This window comes from Podarcis raffonei, chromosome 5 (assembly GCF_027172205.1).
Source record: "Podarcis raffonei isolate rPodRaf1 chromosome 5, rPodRaf1.pri, whole genome shotgun sequence".
Taxonomy (NCBI): domain Eukaryota; kingdom Metazoa; phylum Chordata; class Lepidosauria; order Squamata; family Lacertidae; genus Podarcis; species Podarcis raffonei.
Genome location: NC_070606.1, coordinates 57,948,239 through 57,971,640, shown reverse-complemented (window position 1 = coordinate 57,971,640; position 23,402 = coordinate 57,948,239). Strand labels below are relative to the sequence as shown.

The 23,402-nt window shown below is 44.2% G+C and overlaps 2 protein-coding genes across 12 annotated transcripts in view; one reads left to right on the top strand and one right to left on the bottom strand.

Moving 5' to 3' along the window:
- The window catches only part of C5H10orf95 (chromosome 5 C10orf95 homolog), a 17,161-nt gene extending 6,430 nt beyond the window's left edge, over positions 1-10,731 (bottom strand). The window contains exons 1-2 of one of the 7 annotated variants that reach the window (XM_053389368.1): positions 10,636-10,727; positions 5,675-5,808 (exon numbers count right to left, since the gene is read on the bottom strand). The gene's annotated coding sequence lies outside the window, so the exon portion shown is untranslated. Of the gene's footprint in view, positions 1-5,010; positions 5,059-5,138; positions 5,161-5,674; positions 5,809-6,420; positions 6,537-9,989; positions 10,053-10,635 lie in introns of those variants that run through there. The other 6 variants (XM_053389370.1, XM_053389371.1, XM_053389367.1 and 3 more) reach the window with 6 other exon arrangements.
- Positions 10,278-23,402, top strand: MFSD13A (major facilitator superfamily domain containing 13A). 5 transcript variants are annotated; one of them, XM_053389364.1, is made up of 10 exons: positions 10,278-10,430; positions 11,933-12,027; positions 13,968-14,239; positions 14,732-14,811; positions 15,982-16,431; positions 17,902-18,019; positions 18,820-18,916; positions 19,408-19,579; positions 20,386-20,579; positions 21,981-23,402. In XM_053389364.1, the coding sequence occupies exons 3-10, from the start codon at positions 14,075-14,077 to the stop codon at positions 22,232-22,234; spliced, it is 1,530 nt and encodes a 509-aa protein (XP_053245339.1). In that variant the 5' UTR covers positions 10,278-10,430; positions 11,933-12,027; positions 13,968-14,074; the 3' UTR covers positions 22,235-23,402. The 5 variants fall into 5 exon arrangements, with proteins under 5 accessions (XP_053245339.1, XP_053245338.1, XP_053245337.1 ...); XM_053389363.1 differs by having other exon boundaries at positions 10,278-10,436; XM_053389362.1 differs by having other exon boundaries at positions 10,278-10,459.

Sequence of the window (23,402 nt, the reverse complement as noted above, 5' to 3'; positions counted from 1 at the left end):
AGTCCATTAATCATTCCCCCGTGTCTCTTATTTAAGGATTTTTTCCTCTCACCACTAGGTCAGCGTGCTGTTTGCTCCATTTGGTTTATGACATTTGGATGATCATCTTCATCAATTGATAGACTCCTACCTTCAGGAGCACTGTCTCCCTCCCCCACATTAGTCAGTTTAAAGCCCTCCTGATGAGGTTTCTGAGATTTTTTGCAAAAACATTCCTCCCAACCGTTGTGAGGTGCAGCCCATCGCTTGCCAGAAGTCCATCTTCAAGAAACTGCATTCCGTGATCTAAGAATCCAAACTGTTCCTGTTTACACCATTTGTGAAGCCAGTTGTTCACTTCCACTATTTTTCCCTCTCTCCCTGGGCCACGTTGTTCAACTGGGAGGACAGATGAGATGACAATTTGTGCATTTAATTGCTTCAATTTCCTGCCCAGAGCCTCGTAATCTCTTTTGATATTCTGGAGGCTATTGCTTGCAGTGTCATTGGTTCCCACATGAACCAAGAGGAAGGGGTATTTGTCAGTGGGTTTTATGATTCCTTGCAGTCGTTCAGTTACATCTTGGATCTTAGCCCCGGGGAGACAGCACACTTCCCGAGACATCTTGTCAGGCCCACAGATCACTGCTTCTGTTCCCCTCAGTAGGGAATCCCCTATCACCACTACACGCCTCCTCTTAGGTCTGGTCGGGGTTCTTCCGTGAGCTGTCCATTCCAAGGTCGCCTGCACATTCCCTGAGGGCTGACTTTGCTGCTCGTCTTCATATACCTGATCGACTGTAATGAGGGAGAGATCCTCAAATGGAGTCTGCTCTTCGTCTTCCATGCTAGGGGAGAGGACCTCAAAGCGATTGTGTATTTCTAAACAATCAGAGCGAACCCTGGGCCTCCTACTTCTTTGAGTCACGTTTCTCCATATATCTGGCTCCTGTGTTGGTGAACTAGCCTCCTTCTCAGGGGAGTCCCCTGTCTCCTCCTTGGTGGAGACAGTGTGCTCTGTTGCTTCCAAGAAGAGCTCCAGCTCTCTAATTCTTTGGAGCGTAGCTACACGTTCCTCCAGTTGCTGGACTTTGTCTTTTAAGAGGGCAATCAACATGCAATTGCTGCAGATAAAGCTGCCTGCAACCTTTGGCAAGATGGCAAACATTGCGCAGGAACTGCAGGCGACTGCAGCTGTTCCCTCACCCTCCATCTTGAGAACGTGTCGTTGGGGGTGACTACAGCTGTCCTCCATCATAAAAAGCGTGAAGACAGGACAAATAATTCCCCCCAAAAAAACCTAGGTCTCCCCCAACAAACGTTTGAGACTAGCTCCCCTAAATCTAAAAGATGGATCAAACTGCCCTACAAGCTCTGCCCTACAAGCTCTGATAAGCTCCTCCCACAGCTAATCACCTACCTCAACAGAAGCCCTGCCCCCTCTGACCTTTGCACAGGGAGAGCAGCTAATCAGCCACAAGAAACTCACACAAGAAAACCCTTCTCCCTGCTGCATTTCAAGTGACGTTGGCATACTGCTGAACACACCAGAGAGGGTGGGGGTGTCTTCACCAGATGGACATTACCTATTTGGTTTCCCCATGCCTGCAACGCTGCAGAACTGCTCCCCATTAAACTATCATCCGCACATGAGCAATAGCTATCCCAAACCTCAGCTTAACTGTGCAGTGAATGTGGCTTACAATTTCAAATTGGATGGCAGCTGGCTTGATGGAAAACACATCAAACTGCAGTATTTCTCAAGAAACTGCAGGATATATATGGCATATACCAGGCATAGGCAAACTCCGACCCTCCAGATGTTTGGGACTACAATTCCCATCATCCCTAGCTAACAGGTCCAGTGGTCAGGGATGCTGGGAATTGTAGTCCCAAACATCTGGAGGGCCGGCGTTTGCTGATGCCTGGCATATACACACAGCTTCAAACACCAATGAAACCAGAGACAGAGGTGGCTCTGGTCAGTGCCTGGTTATCCCTATCAATGTATGCTGTTAACAATAAACCAGTGTCTGTGCTTCCTGAGTGTCTGAGGATACCCCTGGCTCTCTTCTACGGTATTTTCTTAATGCATTAAGGTGTGTTTTTTATTTTAAAAAAGTTGAGAAGTATATTTTAAAAATATGATCCCCCTGCCTGCAGTCTATTACCTCATCATTCAGCAAGGGATTGGCCCAAGCCAAGGAGAGTTGTGTTCTCCCATGATTTTAGCACTGCCACAGCTGGAGCACAAGCTGGACCTCCCCAAAGAGGAGAGGGCATAAGCTTCTCAACTCTGCTTTTTGTCTCTTGATTAGATCCCCAGAAATAGGCATCTCATTACACACTGCTTCTCCACTTTTCTGTGTCTGGGCTTGATGCACGACTCACACACCACCATTTTAAAAAGCTTCCCCCCCCCCTCTTGCATAACTGTATGTTCATCATTAAGTCTGAGCAGATTTAACCATCTTTCTTGATTGACCAAGACTCCCCTTGGTAGTTCTCACCCCCCAATTCCCCCCCCCAAAAAAAACCTTCTGTTGCCAGTGTCTCATATGTAGCAGTTTTGGATAATTAAAAAGGTGGAGACAGAACTTACTATCAACTGAAGGGCAGTCTTCGTTTTCCTTTGCGGTTATCAGTGGTGGACTTTTTTTAACAGGTTTTTTTTTATAAAAAAAGTTGTTTGGGGCAATTCTTAAATTTGTGGGAGTTGGCATCACATACATATTCCCCCAAACCTGATAGTATAGAAAGATAAACACAGCACCATTTAGCACCTAGGGAAGTCAAGAATGCAGTTACACAGCTGAATGGTTTCCAGAAACTAGCTTACAAACTGCAATTCGTAAGAAAAACGAATGAACAAATAAGTCACAGCATTAGTAGCATGCAAGAAGCCTCATCTACCAGGCCAAAGAAAATAAATACAACCCAACATAAACAGAGACCAGAGGCCTGCAGCCAAGGTTTTGGTTGATATGTATGCACATAACATCCCCTACCCACTGGGGGGCGGGGGAGAGAGACAAGAAGGAACATCTTCCTTCCCCTACTGTCTGGGTTCACCCATCTTTCTTAACCATCTTAACCATCTTAACCTTTAGCACCACTGTTTTGCCTCATCCTCTTAATCCTATTGCCTTCCTCAAAGATCCTAACCACCAACAGTACTTTTCCCTTATCTCTCCTCCCCTCACCAGTCCTGCCAACTTCCTCATCTATGCATCCTCTCCCTCCTGCATGCTGTTCCCAGCCACAGGTGCAATACAACATAACAGGAGAGAGCACTCAAATTAGAGAATGTATTGTTGTGGGAACAATGGTTCTAGTATATTGGGGGGGGGGTTTGTTCTCATTTTTCATTTCCACCAAACCACATAGATTAGACAGATGCTTGGATACTTGCCTAACACTAGAAGTGGTGGGTTGAAGGCAGAGAAAAGAGATGTTTAAACATTTGCTTATTCTGAAGTGCACCAGATAGTTTACGTTGATGCAGGAAGCTCAGATTATACATGCCATCATGACTGCTGATGTTTTAAACAGCAAGCTATTTACACTACATAAATGCAATTTAAATCTGTGGGACTACTCAAGTGGGCGGTATAGATTGTAGTGCATCTTGCCATTGACTCTGGAGTCAAAGCATTTTCTAAACTGAAAAGCTGAAAGACAAAGTTTTGAGACTTCTTGCACACAATAGTGGGAGATGAAACACAGGTGACAGACCAATAAAATACCAAATTGGAATGTTTCTGATATATGCCAATGTCACTTGCCAAGATCTATCCAGGAAACAGGATCAGTGGTTAAGGAGAACATGGTTTCTCCATCTTTAGGAGAAAAATGGAGGGTGTGTGTGATTCATTCCTATATGATAAACGACACCTGTCGAAGTGCCATCTTCTATACCATGGGTCAGCAAACTAAGGTCCACGGGCTGGATCAGGCCCAATTGCCTTCTGGATCCGGCCTGCGGACGGTCCGGGAATCCCCGCGTAGATCACCAGTGCGCGCATTCTTTCCCTCTCCCTCACACGGTGGCGGCGCCTCCTCCCTCCCTCCTCCTGGCTTTTCCCTGCCCTGCCTAGAGGAGGAAGGGGGCTGGGCTTTGTTGGTGCCAGCAGCAGCAGCACTCGAGCGGCTGCCATTTTAAGCAGCCCCTCTCCGGAGCTCTTTCACACGCCACTCATCGTCCCGCCGCAGCCAACCCCTGCCACTCGCAAGACACAGGTAAGCAGCCACTGGGGCTCGTGGTGCTCTTGCATCATTCCTCCCCCCCAAAGATACAGTCCAGCCCCTCCACAAGGTCTTAGGGACAGTGGACCAGCCCCTTGCTGAAAAAGTTTGCTGACTGCTGTTCTACACAACTCTTAGGTGTTGAGGAACACAGGAAGCTGCATTATACCAAGTAAAAAAGAACAGATCCAACTAGCTCAGTTTTGTCTACTGACTCAAGCATCTCTCCATGATTTCAGATAGGAGTCTCTTTCAACCTTACCTGGAGATGCACAGCATTGAACCGGAGACAAATGCTCTACCACTGAGCTATAGCTCTTCCCAGGGCCATCTTAAGCATATCCGGTGCCGTGGTACAAAGATCCCTCCGGCGTGCCCCCCCCCTTCCCCAGAGTTATTGACCTTTTTTTTAAAGGGAGCCGACACCACACTTACACATTATCTCTAACAAGCCCTTAGAACAAAATAAAATAAAAAGGCAGAAAAAAATCTAATTAAGTCCTCAATTCCAAAGCAAGACTCATTCAAGACTCAGCAATTCTTCTAATTCATCCTCATGATTCAAATCACCACATATCAAAAAGTTAAAGCAATCACCAGTTTGTTGTTCTTTAAATAAATTGATAAAGACACAGCGAATGAAGTTCTCAGCCAATTTGTGTTTAAGTACAAAGCTGACGTTTTCAAATATTGTGGGGGGTGGGGTGGGTATAAAGCAGTGACATCCTGAACCTAAAAAGGACACAAAACTTGGGTCACAAAGGCTGCAGCCCTAACTGCACTTACCTGAGAGTAAGCCCTGCTGAATCTAATAGGACCTTAAAACCCGTCCCCGTCTTTGAAGGACTTTTTGTTGGCGTTTGTTTGTTTTTAACCACTAACTGCATGGAGAGCGCTCTCGAGTCCATCCTTACCTCCGAACTGAGTCCTAGTGGTAGTGCGCGCCCCCTCAGCTTTTCCCTCCCACCACCCCAAATCTGAATGAATCCCTCCTCCACCTTTTTCCTTAAAGTTATCAGTGCCCCTCCCCCTCCCTGGCCTCCCCGCCCCCTGCACTGGGCAGCTTGAGGCTCGCTTGCCACACGGGCTTCTTCAGCAGTCCCGCTACTAGCACAGGGCAGGAGGGAGAAGGACGCCCCGTAGCTTTGTGCACTGCTGCTGCCTCCTCTCCCAGGCAGGGAGCGTGCGGCTGGCCATAGGAAGAGCTGCTGCCGCCACCCAGCATGCCCTCGCAGCTGTTCCTGGTCAGTCCCAGACTCCCACTGCTGGGTGCCCCTGATGGGCAGGCGCCATGGTGCAGGGCGCCACTAACCCTAATGGGTAAGATGGCCCTGGCCCTTCCTCAACAAATCTCCCCCGCCCCTTTGTCTCTAGTCATCATAGTTTGAAACAAAATCAACACAAGTTGATTTTTTTATCCATTACAGTCCAGAAAATACTACTGGTTCACCTTATTGTTGCTCCCTTTTTTCTAGCCACCTTTAGCAGCTATATGACAAGCAGCAATCCAGCAGGTGAAGTTTTCTCCATTACCACATATACATGTCGGGAAGATCTGCTGCTGAATATGTGGGTAGATCATAACTGTTAAGAGAGACATAACAATTCCTCCTAGAAAAGACTAAGAAAGTTATTTTTTTCTTAAAAGGCTCTTCTTAACTATACCGCTATGAACTTGGGAGTCCTGGTTGCAAAGTTCAGCTCAGCAATGTACTCAATAGGGAGCCATAAAAAAAATTATAATGTTTTAATATCTGTAGTCATGAAATAAGAATTGAGACCTACCTTGTATAATTGTAAAACCAAAGTAAATCAGAGAGCTTTGTATTAAAATTAATAATACCTAAAACTACTATTTTCAGATTTGCTAAAATATTACTTAATGAGATTTTCCACTAGATTTTCAATTAACCAGATTCTACTATATCCCAATGCTATTCTTCCACCTAATAGTAACAAGTACACACACCTTTTGCTATAACATTGTAACTGAACAGCTTTGTAAGTGTAATCACCTAGGTCCTCTTGTTACTTTTAGCTAAGTAGCTGCCATTAGCTAATTTTATCAGCCACATTAAGCAGCTGAGGTAATTTAGCTATCTACAGTTATTATGCAAAGAAGGAACCAACTAACATATGAACAATATAGAGGAAGCTCCAGAAAAAGGTGTTATTTCATTAGCCTGTGACTATTACCGGATTAATGCAACCTTTTAATGGCAGGTTTCTTATTATCCTTCAATATTATTTGTTAGACTTTGCAGTGTGGATCAAACCTGTAGCATTCACATGGATAAAAATAAATAATGTTCCTTTCTTGCAAAGGAAGATTGCATATAGACTGCAGTAATCCTGTGAAGAAAAACAAATGCCAAAAATGTAATTTTTTTTCAGGTTTGTGATACCTGGTGTAAACAGTAAAATGTTTCACTGATCATGTGACACTCTATTTCATTCCAATTATCTATGCCTACTCAGAAGTATGTGCTATTGAATTCAATGGATCTTACTCACAGGTTAGGCTTGAAAGCAGGTGAATGACACAGTGACTAAAATTACTAATATTTTCAGAAATGCCCATTCCAGGTGGGGGAAGATTATCAACAAGCATATTATCATGCAAGTAGACTTTCAAGGGGTGAGGGTATGTCCACTTATAGCTTTACAACTGGCTAAAAAGCCAGAAGCAGAGAGTATGAATAAATGGACAGTTCTTATAATAGGTAAAAGGTAAAGGTACCCCTGCCCGTATGGGCCAGTCTTGCCAGACTCTAGGGTTGTGCACTCATCTCAGTCTATAGGCCGGGAGCCAGCGCTGTCCGCAGACACTTCCGGGTCACGTGGCCAGCGTGACAAGCTGCATCTGGCGAGCCAGCGCAGCACACAGAAACGCCGTTTACCTTCCCGCTAGTAAGTGGTCCCTATTTATCTACTTGCACCCGGGGGTGCTTTTGAACTGCTGGGTTGGCAGGCGCTGGGACCGAACGATGGGAGCGCACCCCGCCACGGGGATTTGAACCGCCAACCATACGATCGCAAGTCCTAGGCGCTGAGGTTTTACCCACAGCGCCACCCGCGTCCCCTCTTATAATAGAGGGAGGTGTAAAAAGTAGGGATTCCTTATGGATTGGTATTGGGACCTATGTTTTTAAACTTGTTCATAAATGATGCGGAGCAATGAGGTGGCCAAGTTTGCTAATGAGTCTGAATTGTTCAGGGCGGTAAAAACAAAGGATTGTATGACACTCCAAAAGACCTCTCCAAGCATGGTGAATGGACATTAAAATGGCAAATGCAATCCAGTGTCAGCAAGTGAAAAGTGATGCACAGTGGGGGGGGGGACCACCTAATTTTACATAAACAGATTAGGCTTAAACTGGCAGTGACTGACCAGGAAAGTGACTTTGGGGGTGAAGTGGATAGCTTGATAAAAATGTGACCCAGAGTATGGCAGCTGCGAAAATGGTGAACACCATGTTAGGGAGAATTAAGATAGAGATTGAAAACCAAACTGCCAGTATCATAATACTATTTACATAAATCTATGATGTGAATGTACTTGGAATACTGTGTACATTTCTAATTGGTGCACCTCAAAAAAGTTATTGTAGAGCTGGAAAATATTCAGAAAAGGGCTGGCAAAATTATCAAGGCGCTTTAGCAACTTCCCTATGAGGAAAAGTTACAACATTTGGGCCTTTTGGGATTAGGAGAAAGGTAAAGGATGCAAAATTATGTATGAAGAAAGTGACTAGGCCTCTCTCACAATACTAAAACTCCACACTATCCAATGAAGCATACTTCTGGGTAGATATAGTTAGAATTGCACCGTAGACAAAATAAAATATTTAATCCAACACATAGTTAAACAATGGAATTTGCCATCACAAGATGTAGTAATGGCCACCAGCTTGGATGATTACAAGAGGAGTTTATACAAGTCAATGGAAGATAAGGCTGCAAGCCATGGTGGCTGTATAGTACCTGTAGTATTGGAGGCAATATATCTCTGAATACCATTTGCTTGGAAATCACAAGTAGGAAGAGTGCTGTAGCACCCACATCCTGCTTGTAGATTTATTTTTGTTTTATTTGTTTCATAAAATGGATGTACTGTTTGATGTTAGAAAACCTCCAAGTAGTTTAAAAAAAGAATAAAACAATATACTTCTTGGTAAAAACAAGTAAAACTTTCAACAAATTGAAACAAGCAATAAATTAAAAACATACCAGCACTCTAAATATATTGGTAGGCTTGTCTAAATGAAAATGTTTTTAGCAGCTGCTGAAAGGAGTACAGTAAAGGAGCCTGTATGATCTCCATAGGCAGTGTGTCCCATAGGCATCTGGTTGGTCACTGTGAGGACAGGATGCTGGACTAGAGGGGTCCAGCAGGACTGTCCATAAATCAGACTGACATTAGTAGCCTGACAGATAGACCCTTATATTGAAAGGGGACAGAAGCATTTGTTAAGCCATATGCATGAGGTTGGTGAAAACTGGCAGAGTTAGCAGATCCTCTGTTACTCCATTGTATGTGTGCTATTTCAGATACACTGATAGCTACTAAACAGCTCTGCCTTCTTCCTTACCTCTAAACCATGGGTAGGCAAACTAAAGCCTGGGGGTCGGATCCGGCCCAATCACCTTCTAAATCTGGCCCACAGACAGTCTGGGAATCAGCGTGTTTTTACATGAGTAAAATGTGTGCTTTTATTTAAAATGCATCTTTGGGTTATTTGTGGGGCATAGGAATTCTTTCATTCCCCCCCCCAAATATAGTCCTGCCCCCTCCCAAGGTCTGAGGGACAGTGGACTGAAAAAGTTTGCTGACCGCTGTTCTAAACAAATAGCTGTATGATAGCTCTCCCTGGGCAAGTGGAACATGTGAGTCATTTATTAGTAACAATAGGGAAGGCAAAATAAAATAATATTCATGGAACTGTGAATAACCACCATCCTCTGACTCATACATGGTTCTGAGTTCTCAGGAAGACCAAATAAACATACCAAATGATTTTTTGACCACTGTTATTTCCTTTACCATTGTCTCCCATATTTTCCAGACTATTTTGGTTTTGAGGCACACAATCACACTGCTTTACAGTGGACTCTAATCATGTCTATTCAGAATTAAGTCCAACTGAATTCAATGGAACTTACTCCAAGGTAAGTGGAGTTAGGTTTGCAACGTTAAATAACATTTAATTCCACATATCCTCATGTGGTTCAAGATTACAATTCTGAATTCTGCCTCGATAACACATTTTATTTGTGAAAAATATTAAAGGCAACATTCAACAAGCTCATTAAGGCAATTTAACTTGAATGTTTTATTTACAGATTTGCATCCTACCTTTTTACAGTGTTTCAAGACAGTTAACAGCTAGCTACAAGAAAACATAATCATAATAAACATCACAGCAGCCAGAATGAATAAATCAAACCAGTAGAAGGAGCCAGTAGAAACTCAAAAACAGAAAGAGCAGTCCAAATGCCATTGAAAACATCAACATGTTGGTAATAATATATAGCTGAAGTTGGAGTTTGTTGAATTTATTGCGATTTTATAAGTTTTGAAAATGTTTTAAATGGACATTTCTCCCCCGGTACATTTTCGGAGTCTTTTTGGAGACAAATCACTATAGTTTGGAGAAAAGTAACACATTTTGTCAAATCATAGTATGCACTTGTTTTACTACATATAATACCTTTTGCTGCATTAAAGTCTATAATTATATAATATATAGTAATAATGCCCTCACCTTTAAAAAAAAGTTGATAAAAAACCTATTGTTTTGAAGAACTATGTCGATGAGACTATAAACTGAATAACAAAATGTACGGTAAAATTTTAAAAGGAAATAATGGATTTTAATTTAAAAATGGGTTTTAAGATTTAATTTTTTTAAACTGGGGAGAATATAAATCTCAGGCCTTCTACCCAAATCTAGGAGCCACTCTTCGCAGAAACAGGAGCCTCTCTCTCCCCGCCCACTGGAGCGGCAAAACACGATTGGCCCCTGGCTGAATGGCCGTTGTCCGTCGCGCCCGCATCAAAGATGGCGTCAAAGGAGTATTCCTTCAGTGTCAAAAATGGCCGCCGCGCAGGAGTCGCTTGACGCCGTGTAAAAGAGGGCGGGTTAGTGGGAAATGAAGTACGACTGCGCAAGTTTGATAAGGAAGAGGGCGAATCTGGGCCGGAGGTACAGGTACAGTCGGAGGGTAGAAGAAGGTGGGCTCTCGATTATTTTCCTGTTTGTAATGATCTGCCTGCGAAAGAGCTTTGTCAGGATTCTCCTCTTCCCACCCACCCCCCGCCCGACTGCAGAATGGTGTCTCCCCATTCATTCTGCCTTAATTGCCTGCTCCATAGAGCTACGTTGGGGTTGACGCGCAAGCACGATTTACCTCCCGGTGGGCGGTGAGTTAGGTGGGTGATGAGTTGGCCAGGATCTCCTGCGCTTACAGGAGTTTCTGCACCGACCCTGCGAGGAAGGCGTGCGCTCCCCTCCCTGGCCTCTTGCCCAGCTGCCTTTCGGTTGAATCATGCCTTTCCCACTCCCCGTTTGTAACCCAGATGAAGGCTGGAAGTGGATTTACAAAGCCCACGAAAAGCTTATTCAGCAGTCCACTTGTGAGGTGTCGTAAGAGGTGTGTGTGGATGTCCCCTTTATGCTCCTGGATGTGGGAGAGGGGCTGGGGCTTGGTTGCATTGAACGACTTGGGCAAAACCTTCTCCCCACAAAGCTCTTCTCACCTGGCAACTCGAGGTGTAATTTCCAGCATGTTGAAAGAGGCATTGTGGCGAAACCCATGTTACCTTTTCCGGCTCTTTTCTGCCGCAAGTCTAAAATTCCTTGCAAATGCAACTGAATCTTTCGTAAAACACTTTCTGTGTTTTACAGCCCACTCTCTCCCAACTAGACACAATATAGGGACTCTGGCTGAGAACATAGCCAAGGCATTTTGATTGATATGGTGCCATCATTGCTCATGGTGCCTTAGAGAGTTATAGATGTAAAAATAGACATCTCCCTGCCCCCAAGGAACTTAAAACAGTCTAGAACAGACAATGAGAAAAATCAACTATCAGTAAAACTTAGGTACGTCAGTCTGATCTTTGCTTGGAAATGCTTTCCACCCCATTCAGTTTCCAGCAGAGGCTTGATTATTAAGTGTTCAAACTGTGTTATGTGCTTTCTTCCAGCAGAAGGTCCACGAATCTCTGGCAGCACAGTTTAGTTTTCTAGCTCAAGCTGCTAAACATCTGCCCTTTTAGATGTGGGGAAGCATAGTTTGATTCTCAGTAATGTCTCAGCAACATTTTGACTAATGGGTGCATAGACAGAAAAGGCTGCCTACAATATTAGTCAAAGCTATGACTCTACTTTCTTGTATGAGGACGTGGTTGCATGTTGCTGAAACACGTCAGCTGATGTGGCTGAAAAAGAAGCGAAACTTCCTAGTTTCATTTTCAGGCTAACTAGCTCTAGAAAGATACCCTGATACTTATTTCCCTTATTTTACATTAATAACGTATTGGGCCCTAACTCTGAATTTAACGCTTTTGAACTAATTTTAATCATCTTGTTCAAACCACATTGCTAAAATATAAATCTGTGTAAATGTTTCTAAGATTAACTGAGCCCACTTCTGAATACCCAATGTGCCACTCAGTGCAAGGATGTATGTGTTTCATTTTTAGTGATGTTACCTACTAATGCCTTCGAGTTAAGGCAGTGACTGATCCAATGTGCCACTGCTGCAAGAGTTCATCCCTGCTTGTGTCATCTCTGCAAGGTATTGTAGTGCAATTATTTATTTTTAATTCATTTTAAGTAGTGATGTGCTGCTGAAAGAGGACTTGACAATAACCACTCATCTGGGGCAAGTTAAAACAGTGTCCAGAGCAAGATAAGCCTGTACACAATTTTGCCTTGCAATTCAATAAGCAGTGCATGGATTGCTCCTCTTCCCCATTCCCTTCCTGTTATTACATAGGCAGGCAGATGCCTGTGCAACACTCTCCGCAGTTGTGATTCTGAAAAACTGGTATTCAGAGGTGCATCGCAGCCAATACAGGAAATAATATACAGTCGTACCTTGGTTGTCGCACGCCTTGGTACTCATACATTTCAGCTCCCGAACAATCGAAACCTGGAAGTGAGTGTTCCAGTTTTCGAACTTTTTTTGGCTGCAGGAGTTGTGCTTTGGTTTCCAAATGTTTTGGAAGTCGAACGGACTTCTGGAACAAATTCCATTTGACTTCCAAGGTATGACTGTACAGCCATCACGGGATAGTATCCATTGATAGCCTTATTCTCCATGGATTTGTTTTATCTTTTTTACATCTTGTGGTAGAAAATTTCTTAAGTTTAACTGTGTGCACTGTGAAGAAGTACTTCCATTTATCCTGAGTCTTTCAAACTTTAGCTTCCTTGAATGGCCCCAAGTTCTTGTATTATGATCAGTTTCAAATAATGGTGTGGTTTTACTCCCACACTGTGTTTTGGGAGTGGGCTACAGGAGCCCACGTGTGCTTCCTCCGTTAACCATGATGGATCGGTGGCTATCCTCAAACGGAACAGGTGGGGTAACTCAGCTGGGCAGATGAAACCAGTTGTGCTCTGAGAACAAATGGAGTGTGAGAGCTGTTGATTCAGGTGCAATCCACTGGATGCAGTAAACAACTTAGCACCTCAAACATTGTGGCTTTAAAATGTGGGATTACAACAGAAAACACAGTAATGATGGGGCTGGTCTATAGGGATATGCACGCTATAGATATGTTACTTTTGAGCAAGTCATTCAGCAACTGTTAGATAGGATGGCTAAACAGAACCACAGTGTTCAGATGTAGGGGAAGGAGTGGCAAAGGGTCACTGTTGCCATCATGCCTTGCTCATGAAATTTGATACAGTACTTGCTATTATTCAGCCAACAGAACACTATTGTAGATACTATTGGAAGCAAAACACAGAGTGAGATGGACCCAAATTAAGAGCTCATTGTTAATTAGAGTAGGTGTACTGAAATAATGGACCTAAGTAAATTGATTTCTTTGAATTTACTCTCAATATAATTATTGTTGGATATTAGTCACTTCATCCCTTAGATTTGTTCCCTGCCCTTTGCTCTCCTCCTCCCATTGCCTTTGACACACAACAGCTGTTTTTAACTCTACTATAATGGAAGGCACACAGGTGAGACTTATCTTCTGCCCACTAAAGCTGTAAATGTAGGCAGTTGAAGGGCTACTTTTGGCATTGGTGATGACCTTGTTTTTGAGCTGTTCATGGAAACTAGGAGACAGCTCCGTTTTCTGCAGCTGGTGTCTCCATGCAGGTCTGCTAGCTATTCCTCACCTCTACACTCTCACCTGAAGCTATGGATACAAGCTAATCTGGGTCTCAAGCAGACAATGAAGAGCATTATAGGCAGCATATAAAAGCACAGTAGGCCCTCCTCTGTCTCCCTCGGCTCTGAAGGCTGCAGCCATCTGATGCCCTGGCTTAGCAAACCTTCTTTGCTACTGTAAGACAGCCTTAGCCTTTAAATCCTATTAGAAATCTCCTTTTGAACCAGAGAGCAAAAACTGCCTGCAGCTGGATTTTTTATTTTTTTTATTTTGCCCCAAGCTAAATGGACCTGGTTCTTTTGGTGATGGTAGGTGGGTCAGGAAGAGGAAATGCACTGAATCTAAGAAACTGAACTGCACAATTTTGTTGTCTCTCTGACAGGGTTAATGATGGTTCGGCTCCATCCAAGAACTAGTAGGTGCTGGAGGGAGAGACCCTATTGGAACTGGAGGTGATGTGGGCAGCCCAAGGACTCTGAGTGAGCCACCATGGGTTTCAGGCTGTTAGCTTGCCTCTTCAACCTGCCTGTTGCGGTGGTCTACGGGTCTCTGTCCCTCTTCATTTCCATTTTGCACAACGTCTTCCTCCTCTACTACGTGGACACCTTTGTTTCTGTATATAAGATTGATAAACTCTCCTTCTGGGTTGGAGAGGTGAGTTTTGAACTTTTTAACAACTTACATTTCCTCCCTGCTTTGTCAGAGGTAGATAATTGGGTTCTGAAACAACAAAGAGGCTCGTGGCATCTTAAAGGCTAATAATACTGTATATTATATGGCACAGCTTTTGTGAATAAGGTTCTTAAACTGTTCATCCTCAGTTGGCAGTTGTCTCTATCTGAAACAGTGGTGAATAGTGAGATTAAATGGCAATGAAGTGCAAAAAGTACGGTGTGTGGTGGCGATTCTATGTCAAACATAAAATCAACAAAGTGACCATTCACAAGGGCAGTATTTGATCTGGAGAGCACTGGCATAGAAAAGCTGTTGCGTATCAGTGACCACTTCCGTTATTGCTTGCAGAAGTCTTTAAACCGGACATTGTTAACTACTAAAATAATAATTATGTCTGCAGCAGGAGGATTGGATGTTGAAGTGGTTTTAACCACAGGCTGTCTCACTGGGTATTCTGTACTTTTCCTCCAGACTGTGTTTCTGATTTGGAACAGCCTCAACGATCCTCTCTTTGGCTGGCTGAGTGATCGGGCTTTCCTTAGCACGCAACAGTATGTAGAGCTTTATTTATGTCCTGCATTGAATATTAAAGAGTGCTGAATTGCTATGAAGGGTCAAGGAGACCACTGAAAGAACATGTTTAAATGATTAGTTTCTTTTAACAAGCATATTTCTCTGGAGGCAACTCTCACAACTTTTAACCCATTCAGCTGTACACGTGGGCCTCGTTTTGACTAGCAGTCCGGTTGCCTTTCATCTCGTCTCCCCTCCCTCCTTGTCTGGTACCAATAATGAGTTATATCCTTTTCCTCTTCTTGGAAATGGTGGGTACTTGTTTTTATTTTGCTGAATGATGAATTTGCACACTGTGGTGGTGAATTATCCAGGTTTAGCTTCTTTGAGGAAGGGCCAGCATTCAGAAGGTTCCATTTTCAATCCCTGGCATCTCTAGGAAGAACTGGGAGAGACCCTGGTCAGAAACCCTGGAGAGCCCCTGCCAGTCAGGGCAAACAACACTGAGTTGGGTAGACCAATGGTATGAGTCAATTTAAGGCCGTTTCCTGTGTGCACAATGGTGCAGTGTGAGCATTATAAACAACAAAAGTGGGACCTACAACAGTACACTGCAGTGGAGTCTAAGGTTCCAGCCAGTCATGCTCTTTTTAAGGAACTGCCGTTTCTCTCCCCTCCTCTCCCGTTTTCTGGTTTTCTACAGCAGACAGAGAGTACACTGTGGCCCTTGAGCATGTTCAGTCCATATTGAGCTGTTTTGTGTCCTTATCCCCTTACGTTGTGGGGTTTTTTCACTTTTGCAAAACTTTGGATTATTCCAAGCCTGCTGATGCCTCATTCCTGTGGGTAGATGGTACTGTTGCTATATGAAGGTCCACACCTGAAGGAAGAGTTTGTGATATATATGCATGTGTGATGACAATGGAGGGAAGGTGGACCAGTGTCCAGAGTGACAAAGGAAATTGTCTTGCTAGAATGGTTTTGAGAAAACTACACACACACAAACACACAGGTTTAATGGGGTACAAACTTAGGCAATCAAAACAAAGCAGGAAGCAGAGTGCTAAACAGTGATGAAAGAGGGTAGCAGAAATGCGAGGTGGGCGGATAACACAAAAGTTGGAGAGGAGGAAAACAACTATGTAATTTTATAGTTGTGGGAGGAGGCGCAACCAATTTTCATGGGCAATGTGTTTCTTCTCTTGTAGGTCTGGAGTGGCGATTTCCACTCCGGAAGTGGTTTTGAAGAGACTCAAGGCCCTGAGCCGCAATGGCCCCCTCTTTGCTATGTCATTCCTGGCTTTCTGGATTGCCTGGGCCACCCCAGGCCTGCAGTTCCTCATCTGCCTCTGCCTGTATGACAGCTTCCTCACCATGGTGGATCTCAACCAGAACGCTTTGCTCGCTGACCTCGCTGTATCTGCAAAGGACAGGACCGGCCTCAATTTCTACTCCTCACTCTTCAGTGCCATTGGCTCTCTCTCTGTCTTCATGTCCTATGCTGTGTGGAACAAGGAGGACTTCTTCTCCTTCCGGATATTTTGCATGGTGCTGGCTTTCGGCTCAGCAATTGGTTTTACCCTGGCCACATGGCTCCTGAGGCAGAGGTTTCAGACTGAGGGACACGTGAAGTGGGATGAAAATGCAGCTTTGAAAGAGTGAGTGGCGCCGGGTTGTATAATAACCATTCTCCTTTTAAATATGCTGTCCAATGAGCATAGTGTATCGCTTGTAGGCCAACAGCGGACACTTTAACACGCTGCAAGGTTCTTTGAAACAGCAGGCACAAACATTCCCAAGTTCAGGGAGAGTGATTTGTAAGTAATATGTGTGCAGTTTGGTTAAAAAATGAAGCATGCATTTGGGCTTCTTGATCCATGGTTGATGGGAGGGCAAGGAAGCCATGCCTTCCTAGTGTGATGGAGAGCGTTTACACAGTGAATTAACTACCTACATGTGACCATGGCCTCAGTACCTGGGCTAATGGGATTTTACACTTGACTCTCTGGATGTGACTAGCTGGCATAAGTAGTAGGGTCTAGCTGGCAAGTGGGTGCACAGTAGGCCTGTCTTCAGGAGAAACCTTGCTTCTTGTTCCTTTCCTCTATCAAGGTTAGGAGCAGTGCCTACTTAGTACTAGCCGTGGTCTTGTTGTCTTTTTAAAAATTGTGCTTTCAAAATCTCTCTGCCTCTGTGTGTATTTTGCAAAGTGATTTTGCTTTTAGAAAGGCAGAATAAACAACGCATATAATCAGTGCTTTTTTCTGGGGGTATGCATACCCCTAAACATTTGATGAATCTTTGTACTTTTGTCCATTTACTGTATTTATTTTTCCCGATTTAAACTATAAAATGGTGATTTTCTTGAGTCAACATTTTTCAAGGAAAAAAAGCACTGTATATAATTCAATACATGCTAAGGCCCAGGTGGTCTACAGTACCTCATATGATTAAATATATTTAGTGATAGCTGAGTGCCAGTCTTTGCCCTTGCTCTGCCTCCCTTTCTATGAAAGTGTTAGCTTCAGTATTCTGCGATGCAGAAGGATGAAAGAAGATATTAGTATCCACAGTGTGTATGGATCTCACCACTGAATGTCCAATGCTGGTAGTAAAAAACTGGGGCAAAATACTGTATTGAACAGTCTGTCGAAATGATTTTCCAAATGTTTCTCTGTAAAAAAAATATGGTTCTGGCCTTTTGTGCTGGAGTTAATTGAGTGATACTAGTTAACCCCTAGTAGTTTTATCCTAGTCAATTTTTAATCAAGCATAAATTGTATTTTTTATTGCCTTTTGATTTTGTAAACTAGTTCAAAACACATTCTATGAAAAAGACAAAGGCAGACTTCTCTGGTAAGAACACTAAGAACACAGTGTGATAGTTGTTATTGTTACAGAATCTAAATTGGCTGCGCAATAACATATTGAGTCATTTGCATTCTGCCATTTCAAGGAGCTCATTTGTGACTGCCTTGGGACTATCCTGTATTATCTTTTCAAAAGCTCTGTAAGACTGCAAAAGTTACATGCTCAACCAGGTGAAGTCTGTGACCAAATACAAATTTGAACTTGGCACCTTACCCATCAATTGATACTGACTGAAATGTGTCCATTTGTTCCTCCAGACTGTATATTGACCATCCATCTGTGCAACAAGAGAAGAGAATCACTCTGGCTGAGTACCTCAAGCAGCTCTCCCGACACCGCAACTTTCTCTGGTTTGTCTCTATGAACCTGATCCAGGTAGGTGTAGCATGGGCCCACCTATCAGAGTCCAGGTGGCCTCCCGCATGACAGAATAAATCTTTCTTGCTCCTGAGGTCAACCTCCTGCCTATTGTAGCCAATAAATATTTGGCAAGGTGTGGATTAGAATGTGACACTGATCTGGATTTTTGTAGATTGAATTTTACAGGTCAGTCTGCAGCTTATGCACAGGACATGAAGCTTTATCAAAATAGCCTGTGTTCTCAGGAAAATCCTTCCCTCTCCCACAGCAAATCAAGGCCTTCTGTTTGAGGAACAGAGCTGGAGCCAGCCTTTCAATGGCTATAGCAGAGGGACAAACAAAGGCTCTCTCTTCACCCCTCATCACTGTCGCTTGGTTGCATGAGGACAGTCCAGAAGGCTATTGGCATCAGCCCTCCTCTTGCCTCCAGGCAGATGCTGATATAGATACAGCCATCCTATGGCGTGGCACAAATGGGATGAGGGGAAATCAGCTGCTTCTGCACCTTAAATGATTGGAGCACAGCCTTTCAGGGTAATTTTGAGAGAGTGTGATGTCAAAGCAGAGCCCACGAGAGAGCATTCCCATTCCCACCCACCCCCGCCGCCGCCTCCCTGTGTCATAGTTATTCTCTTCCTGTGCTCCTCCTGGAGATTGTTGTGCACTCTGAGCGTCTTGGCACAACACCTCCATTTACCTCCCCACATGGCATGTTTGTGTGTGGTTGGAATGAAGATTCCTGTCTTATGGTTTGATACATTATGTACTCTTCTAATTGCCATTTTTAGAGGTCTGACAAATGTCGTCTTTTGCAGGTTTTTCACTGCCACTTTAACAGCAACTTCTTTCCCCTCTTCCTGGAGCACCTGCTGTCTGATCGTATCTCACTCTCCATGGGATCATTTCTGCTTGGTGAGTCCAAGGTTGGGCATAGGAGGGAATGGAGGCTTGATTTCTAGAAATGGACTAGAGAGATCTGCCTAGAAACTGGTGGGGATTTGGATGGGGAGGATTTATCCAAATTCAGATAAATGCAGCTTCTGTGAAAGAAGGATGAAAACTTGTTGCTGGATCTGCCTCTAGTGTGTTGGTTAGAGAAATCTTAAGCAATGCTAACCAGGATTATTTTACTCCTTGTGTGAGACTAGATCAGCCTTGGCTAACCTGGTACTCTCCAGATGTTTTGAACTACAGCTGGGAGTTGCAGTCCAAAGAATGAGGGCACAAAGTTTTTGAAGGCTGGGCTAGACAGATGGTCTCAAATGAAATTTTATTGTTTCCAACAGAATGCAAGTTTGTTTATTGCTGGTTGCCTGCATTGATACTTTGTTTGTTCCTTGTGACAATAATGAGCCATAGCTGAATGCTTGCTTTCTTTGAACCCATTTGGTTTTTCTCCTTAGGAGTTTCCTACGTGGCTCCTCATCTCAACAACCTCTACTTCCTGTCTCTCTGCCAGAGGTGGGGGGTATATGCAGTGGTGCGAGGGCTCTTCTTCCTGAAGCTGTTGCTCGGTGTGATTATGCTCCTTGCTGGACCAGATTGGATCTACCTGCTCTGCTTCTTCATAGCCAGGTACCCCACTCTCCTGCTAAGGCCCTGGGGAACTGGCCTGGGTATGAACAACAGGCCATGTCCATGGCATTGGGGTAGTTGATTAAGCATGTATTATGAGTCATAGAGCCAAAGCTAGACTCTAGACAGGAGTAGCCAATACCCTCCAGATGTTCTTGGTCCACATCTCCCATCAGACCGAACCATAAAGGCCCAACGGTCAGGGATGGTGAGAATTGTCATTTTTGGAACATGCTTTTGTGTGTTCTGTACTCCACCTTGATAGCTTTCTACTATGAAACTATCTAAATAAAGATTTAAAAAAATTATAGCCCATCAACATCTAGGGCTGGGTTTCACATTCGCTGCTCCTGCTGAACTGTAAATTCTTGGCCGTGTGCTCAGCTGTTTATATTTGCTGAGAATATGTCTATTCTCAGGATCATCCAGAGAGGCAACAGGTGAGTCCTTTATCTTCAGACGGGGTGAGGTGTTAGTTATATGCATGGGCACATGGGAATTAAGATCCTTAAAAACTCAATGTTTGTTGGTTTTTAAATAAAAATCCAGCTTTCGTTAATTTGGGGGATGGACTTTTTAAAAATGTGCTAATCTAGCTAAGGGTTGCTTGTGGTGAAAACCCATGTGATCCAAGGCAGGACCTTTTTCCATTTGTTTTGTACTACCTCCTTGTAGGTCATACCCCCAAGTATGTAAATAGTAGGTTTTTCTGGTTCTTCTGTATATATTTTGTTTATCTGCAACCCTTTCAGGTTCCACAGTGCCCGTGTCTGCTGTTAACCTTCCTGTTCTTCTCTTCTCCCCAGCAACCGCGTGTTCACGGAAGGGACCTGTAAGCTGCTGAACTTGGTGGTCACCGACCTGGTAGATGAAGACTTGGTGCTGAATCGAAGGCAGCAGGCTGCCTCAGCCCTCTTGTTTGGCATGGTTGCCTTGGTAACCAAACCAGGCCAGACCTTTGCCCCCTTGATTGGCACCTGGCTCCTGTGTGCTTATACAGGTAGGTGATGGTCTGGGCACATGGCTGAGCAGTGGAATGGGAATTGAGACGACAACAATTTATGGTTTCTCTGACTTCAGAGTGGAGGATAATTGTTAATAATATAGGGGAGGATGTTCGTTTGGGACTCCCTACCCCTGCAGGATATTTCTTGGGTGTAGCTTGTACAATCTGTACCCCATCCTGACATGTTATGTCCCTGCTCAGGACACACTGTTCAAGGGTTCAGTTGCTGGAACATGAACTTACCATTAAGGAAGACTGTCTCTCCACAGTGGAATGTTCAGTATTTGCTCTGTCTCCAGGGGAGCGCCTAGTGAGCTTGCTACTTGAAGCTGCAGGCTAGGGTGCTTAGTTGTGCACAGATTCTATTTCCTCAGTACATAAAAAGAGCCAAAGGCCCATCTAGTCCAGCTTTCTGCTCTTTCAGTGGCCAGCCAGATGCCCGTGGGAAGCCTGCAAGCAGGACCTGAGCACAACAGCGTTCTTCCCACTTGTGATTCCCAGCATCTGGCACTCAGTCAAACATAACCATCATGGCTAGCAGCTATTGATCTAATTCTCTTTTAAAGCCATTGAAGTTGGTGGCCGTCATTGTCTTTTGTGGGAGCAAATCCTACATTTTGACTATGAAGAGGTATTTCCTTGTCTGTCCTGAATCTTCCAATATTTAGCTCCATTGGATGGCCCAGAGTTCAACTAACAGGTGGGAGAAAAACCTTTCTGTGTCCACTTTCTCCACACCATGCCTCCTTTTCACAGAATCATAGAATTGTAGAGTTGGAAGGGACCACAAAAGTCATCTAGTCCAACCCTGCAATGCGGGAATCATTTGCCCAACGTGGAGCGCGAACCATGACCCTCAGGTTCAGAGTCTCATGCTCTACCAACTCTACCGTGTACCCTCTTACTCCCTTTTCTCTGAATTAAAAAGCCACAAACATTGCAACTTTTTCTCATAGGGAAGTTGCCCCATTCCCCTGATGGTTGGCTGCCTTTTTCGGAACCTTTTCTAGGTGCCTTTTGACTACAGTTTCAAGGGAAAGGATGGTGTGGTGGGATGGGAGGGGAGGGGAGGGGATTTCCACTTCATGTTTCAAGGATGGAGCCCTCCCTCCAAGCAAATTCTCCTAAGCAGACAAGAAAATGTCATTCTTGGGGAAAGGTGCTGCCCTCTCCCTTGAACAAGGAAAGTTCACAAAGATTACTGCTTCCAGTGAATGGAAAGGAGACGCCTGGATTTGCAGCTAGCGTAATAGAGGGAAGAAATGAAGAAGAGGTTTCAAGTAGAAATCACAGTGTCTCTTTTGCATGATCAATAGCTAGATCGAAACAGGACGCTCTCAACACTCATAATGTCAACAAGTCCACTTTCAGCTTACTCAGCAATTTATGTTCCAGGTTACGACATTTTCCAGCGGGATGCCCTGAGCAATATTGTGAGTGCCCAGCCCAAGCTGGCTTCCAACACAGCCTGGGAACCGACACTGCGCCAGGGCTGCTTCTACCTCCTTGTTTTTGTCCCCATCACATGTGCATTGCTGCAGCTCCTCAGCTGGTCACAATTCACCCTGCATGGGAGGCACCTCCAGAGAGTGAAAGCTCAGCGCCAGACTTTCACGGAAAGTCAGTCCCAAGAAATCAAGACCATTTAATTTTCCTGTGTATCAGCAGAAAATGTCCCTGATCGTTTTGGACTTCTGCAGAATCAACTCAACAAGGCGTGGGTAGAAGAAAAAGGGCAACTGATACTCTTCTTGGTTAAAGTTGGTGAGTGGAAGCTTTTGAGTTGGCGCTGCCATTACCTGGTTTTCAGCGTCACTTAAAAATGCACCTCCTTACGCAAACTTTTGGAGGAAATTGATTCAGCAAGGCCACATGTAATTGATGAAGGTCACAGGCAGTATTGATATGGTTTGGTTTCTAGTTACTAATGGTTTGGTTCATTTTTTTTCCTTGCTCAATTTTCTTTATATAAATATACAAAAGTTAAACACTCTTCCTTGCGTTTGGCAGGTCCATGCCTCTTTCTCCGGCACACGGCAGCAGATACAGATGTTGCCCTCTCTGATCTCCCAAATCCTCCTTGGCTTGCAGCTCAAATATTCTCTGGCTTTGGCTCTTGATGGTCTCTTGCAGCAGCTACAACTGCTCCACCAGCTGCTTCTCCCTCTCATGGCTCTCTTGGAGCTTCTGGGCCGAGATCTTGGCCTCCTCACGCAGCTGCCAGTTGAGGGCCCTGACACTCTTTAGCTCCTCTTCTAGGTTGTCCTCCCTCTTGTGGCTGGCCAGGTCCTCATCTGCTTGCTCAGCTTCTTGTTGACTCCCTTCAGCTTGTTCTTCTCTTGGAGCTCCTGGGCCAAGGCCTTGTCCTTGTCCTTCAGCAGCTTCAGCTCCTCCCCCTCCTGTCTGGCTATGTTTTGCTTCTCCTTTTCAATAGTTAGGCATTGGTTCTGCTCCTTATAATTTTGTGCTTGGGCCTTAGGGACCCTGGAAGCCCAGTTCTTCTCACCCCCGCCAGCACCAGCAGGAGCAGGGGCTGACTTAGGGGCTGCCGCAGTCGCCATCCCACGGGATCCTTTGTCATTGACAACTCTGATTCTCTTATTTTGCTGTAATTTTTCTAAATTTTAAAACACAGTATCACAGGCGGTAACCACGTCCAGCAAAATTTCTGATTTTCAGCTAAAGCACTTCCATAGACTTTCAGCCTGTATGGCCGATAGTCCTTTTTGACCAAAGCTTCATAATGTGCCGTATTTTTTGCTCCATAAGACGCACCTGACCATAAGACGCACCTAGTTTTTAGAGAAGGAAAACAAG

What these genes read in the sequence shown, in the direction of transcription:
- MFSD13A (XM_053389364.1), top strand. Translation starts at nt 14,075, where the DNA reads ATGGGTTTCAGGCTGTTAGCTTGCCTCTTCAACCTGCCTGTTGCGGTG. An exon ending in GCTTTCCTTAGCACGCAACA is followed by an intron (nt 14,812 to 15,981) that starts GTATGTAGAGCT and finishes CTTCTCTTGTAG; the next exon opens with GTCTGGAGTGGCGATTTCCA. An exon ending in TCTCTATGAACCTGATCCAG is followed by an intron (nt 18,020 to 18,819) that starts GTAGGTGTAGCA and finishes CGTCTTTTGCAG; the next exon opens with GTTTTTCACTGCCACTTTAA.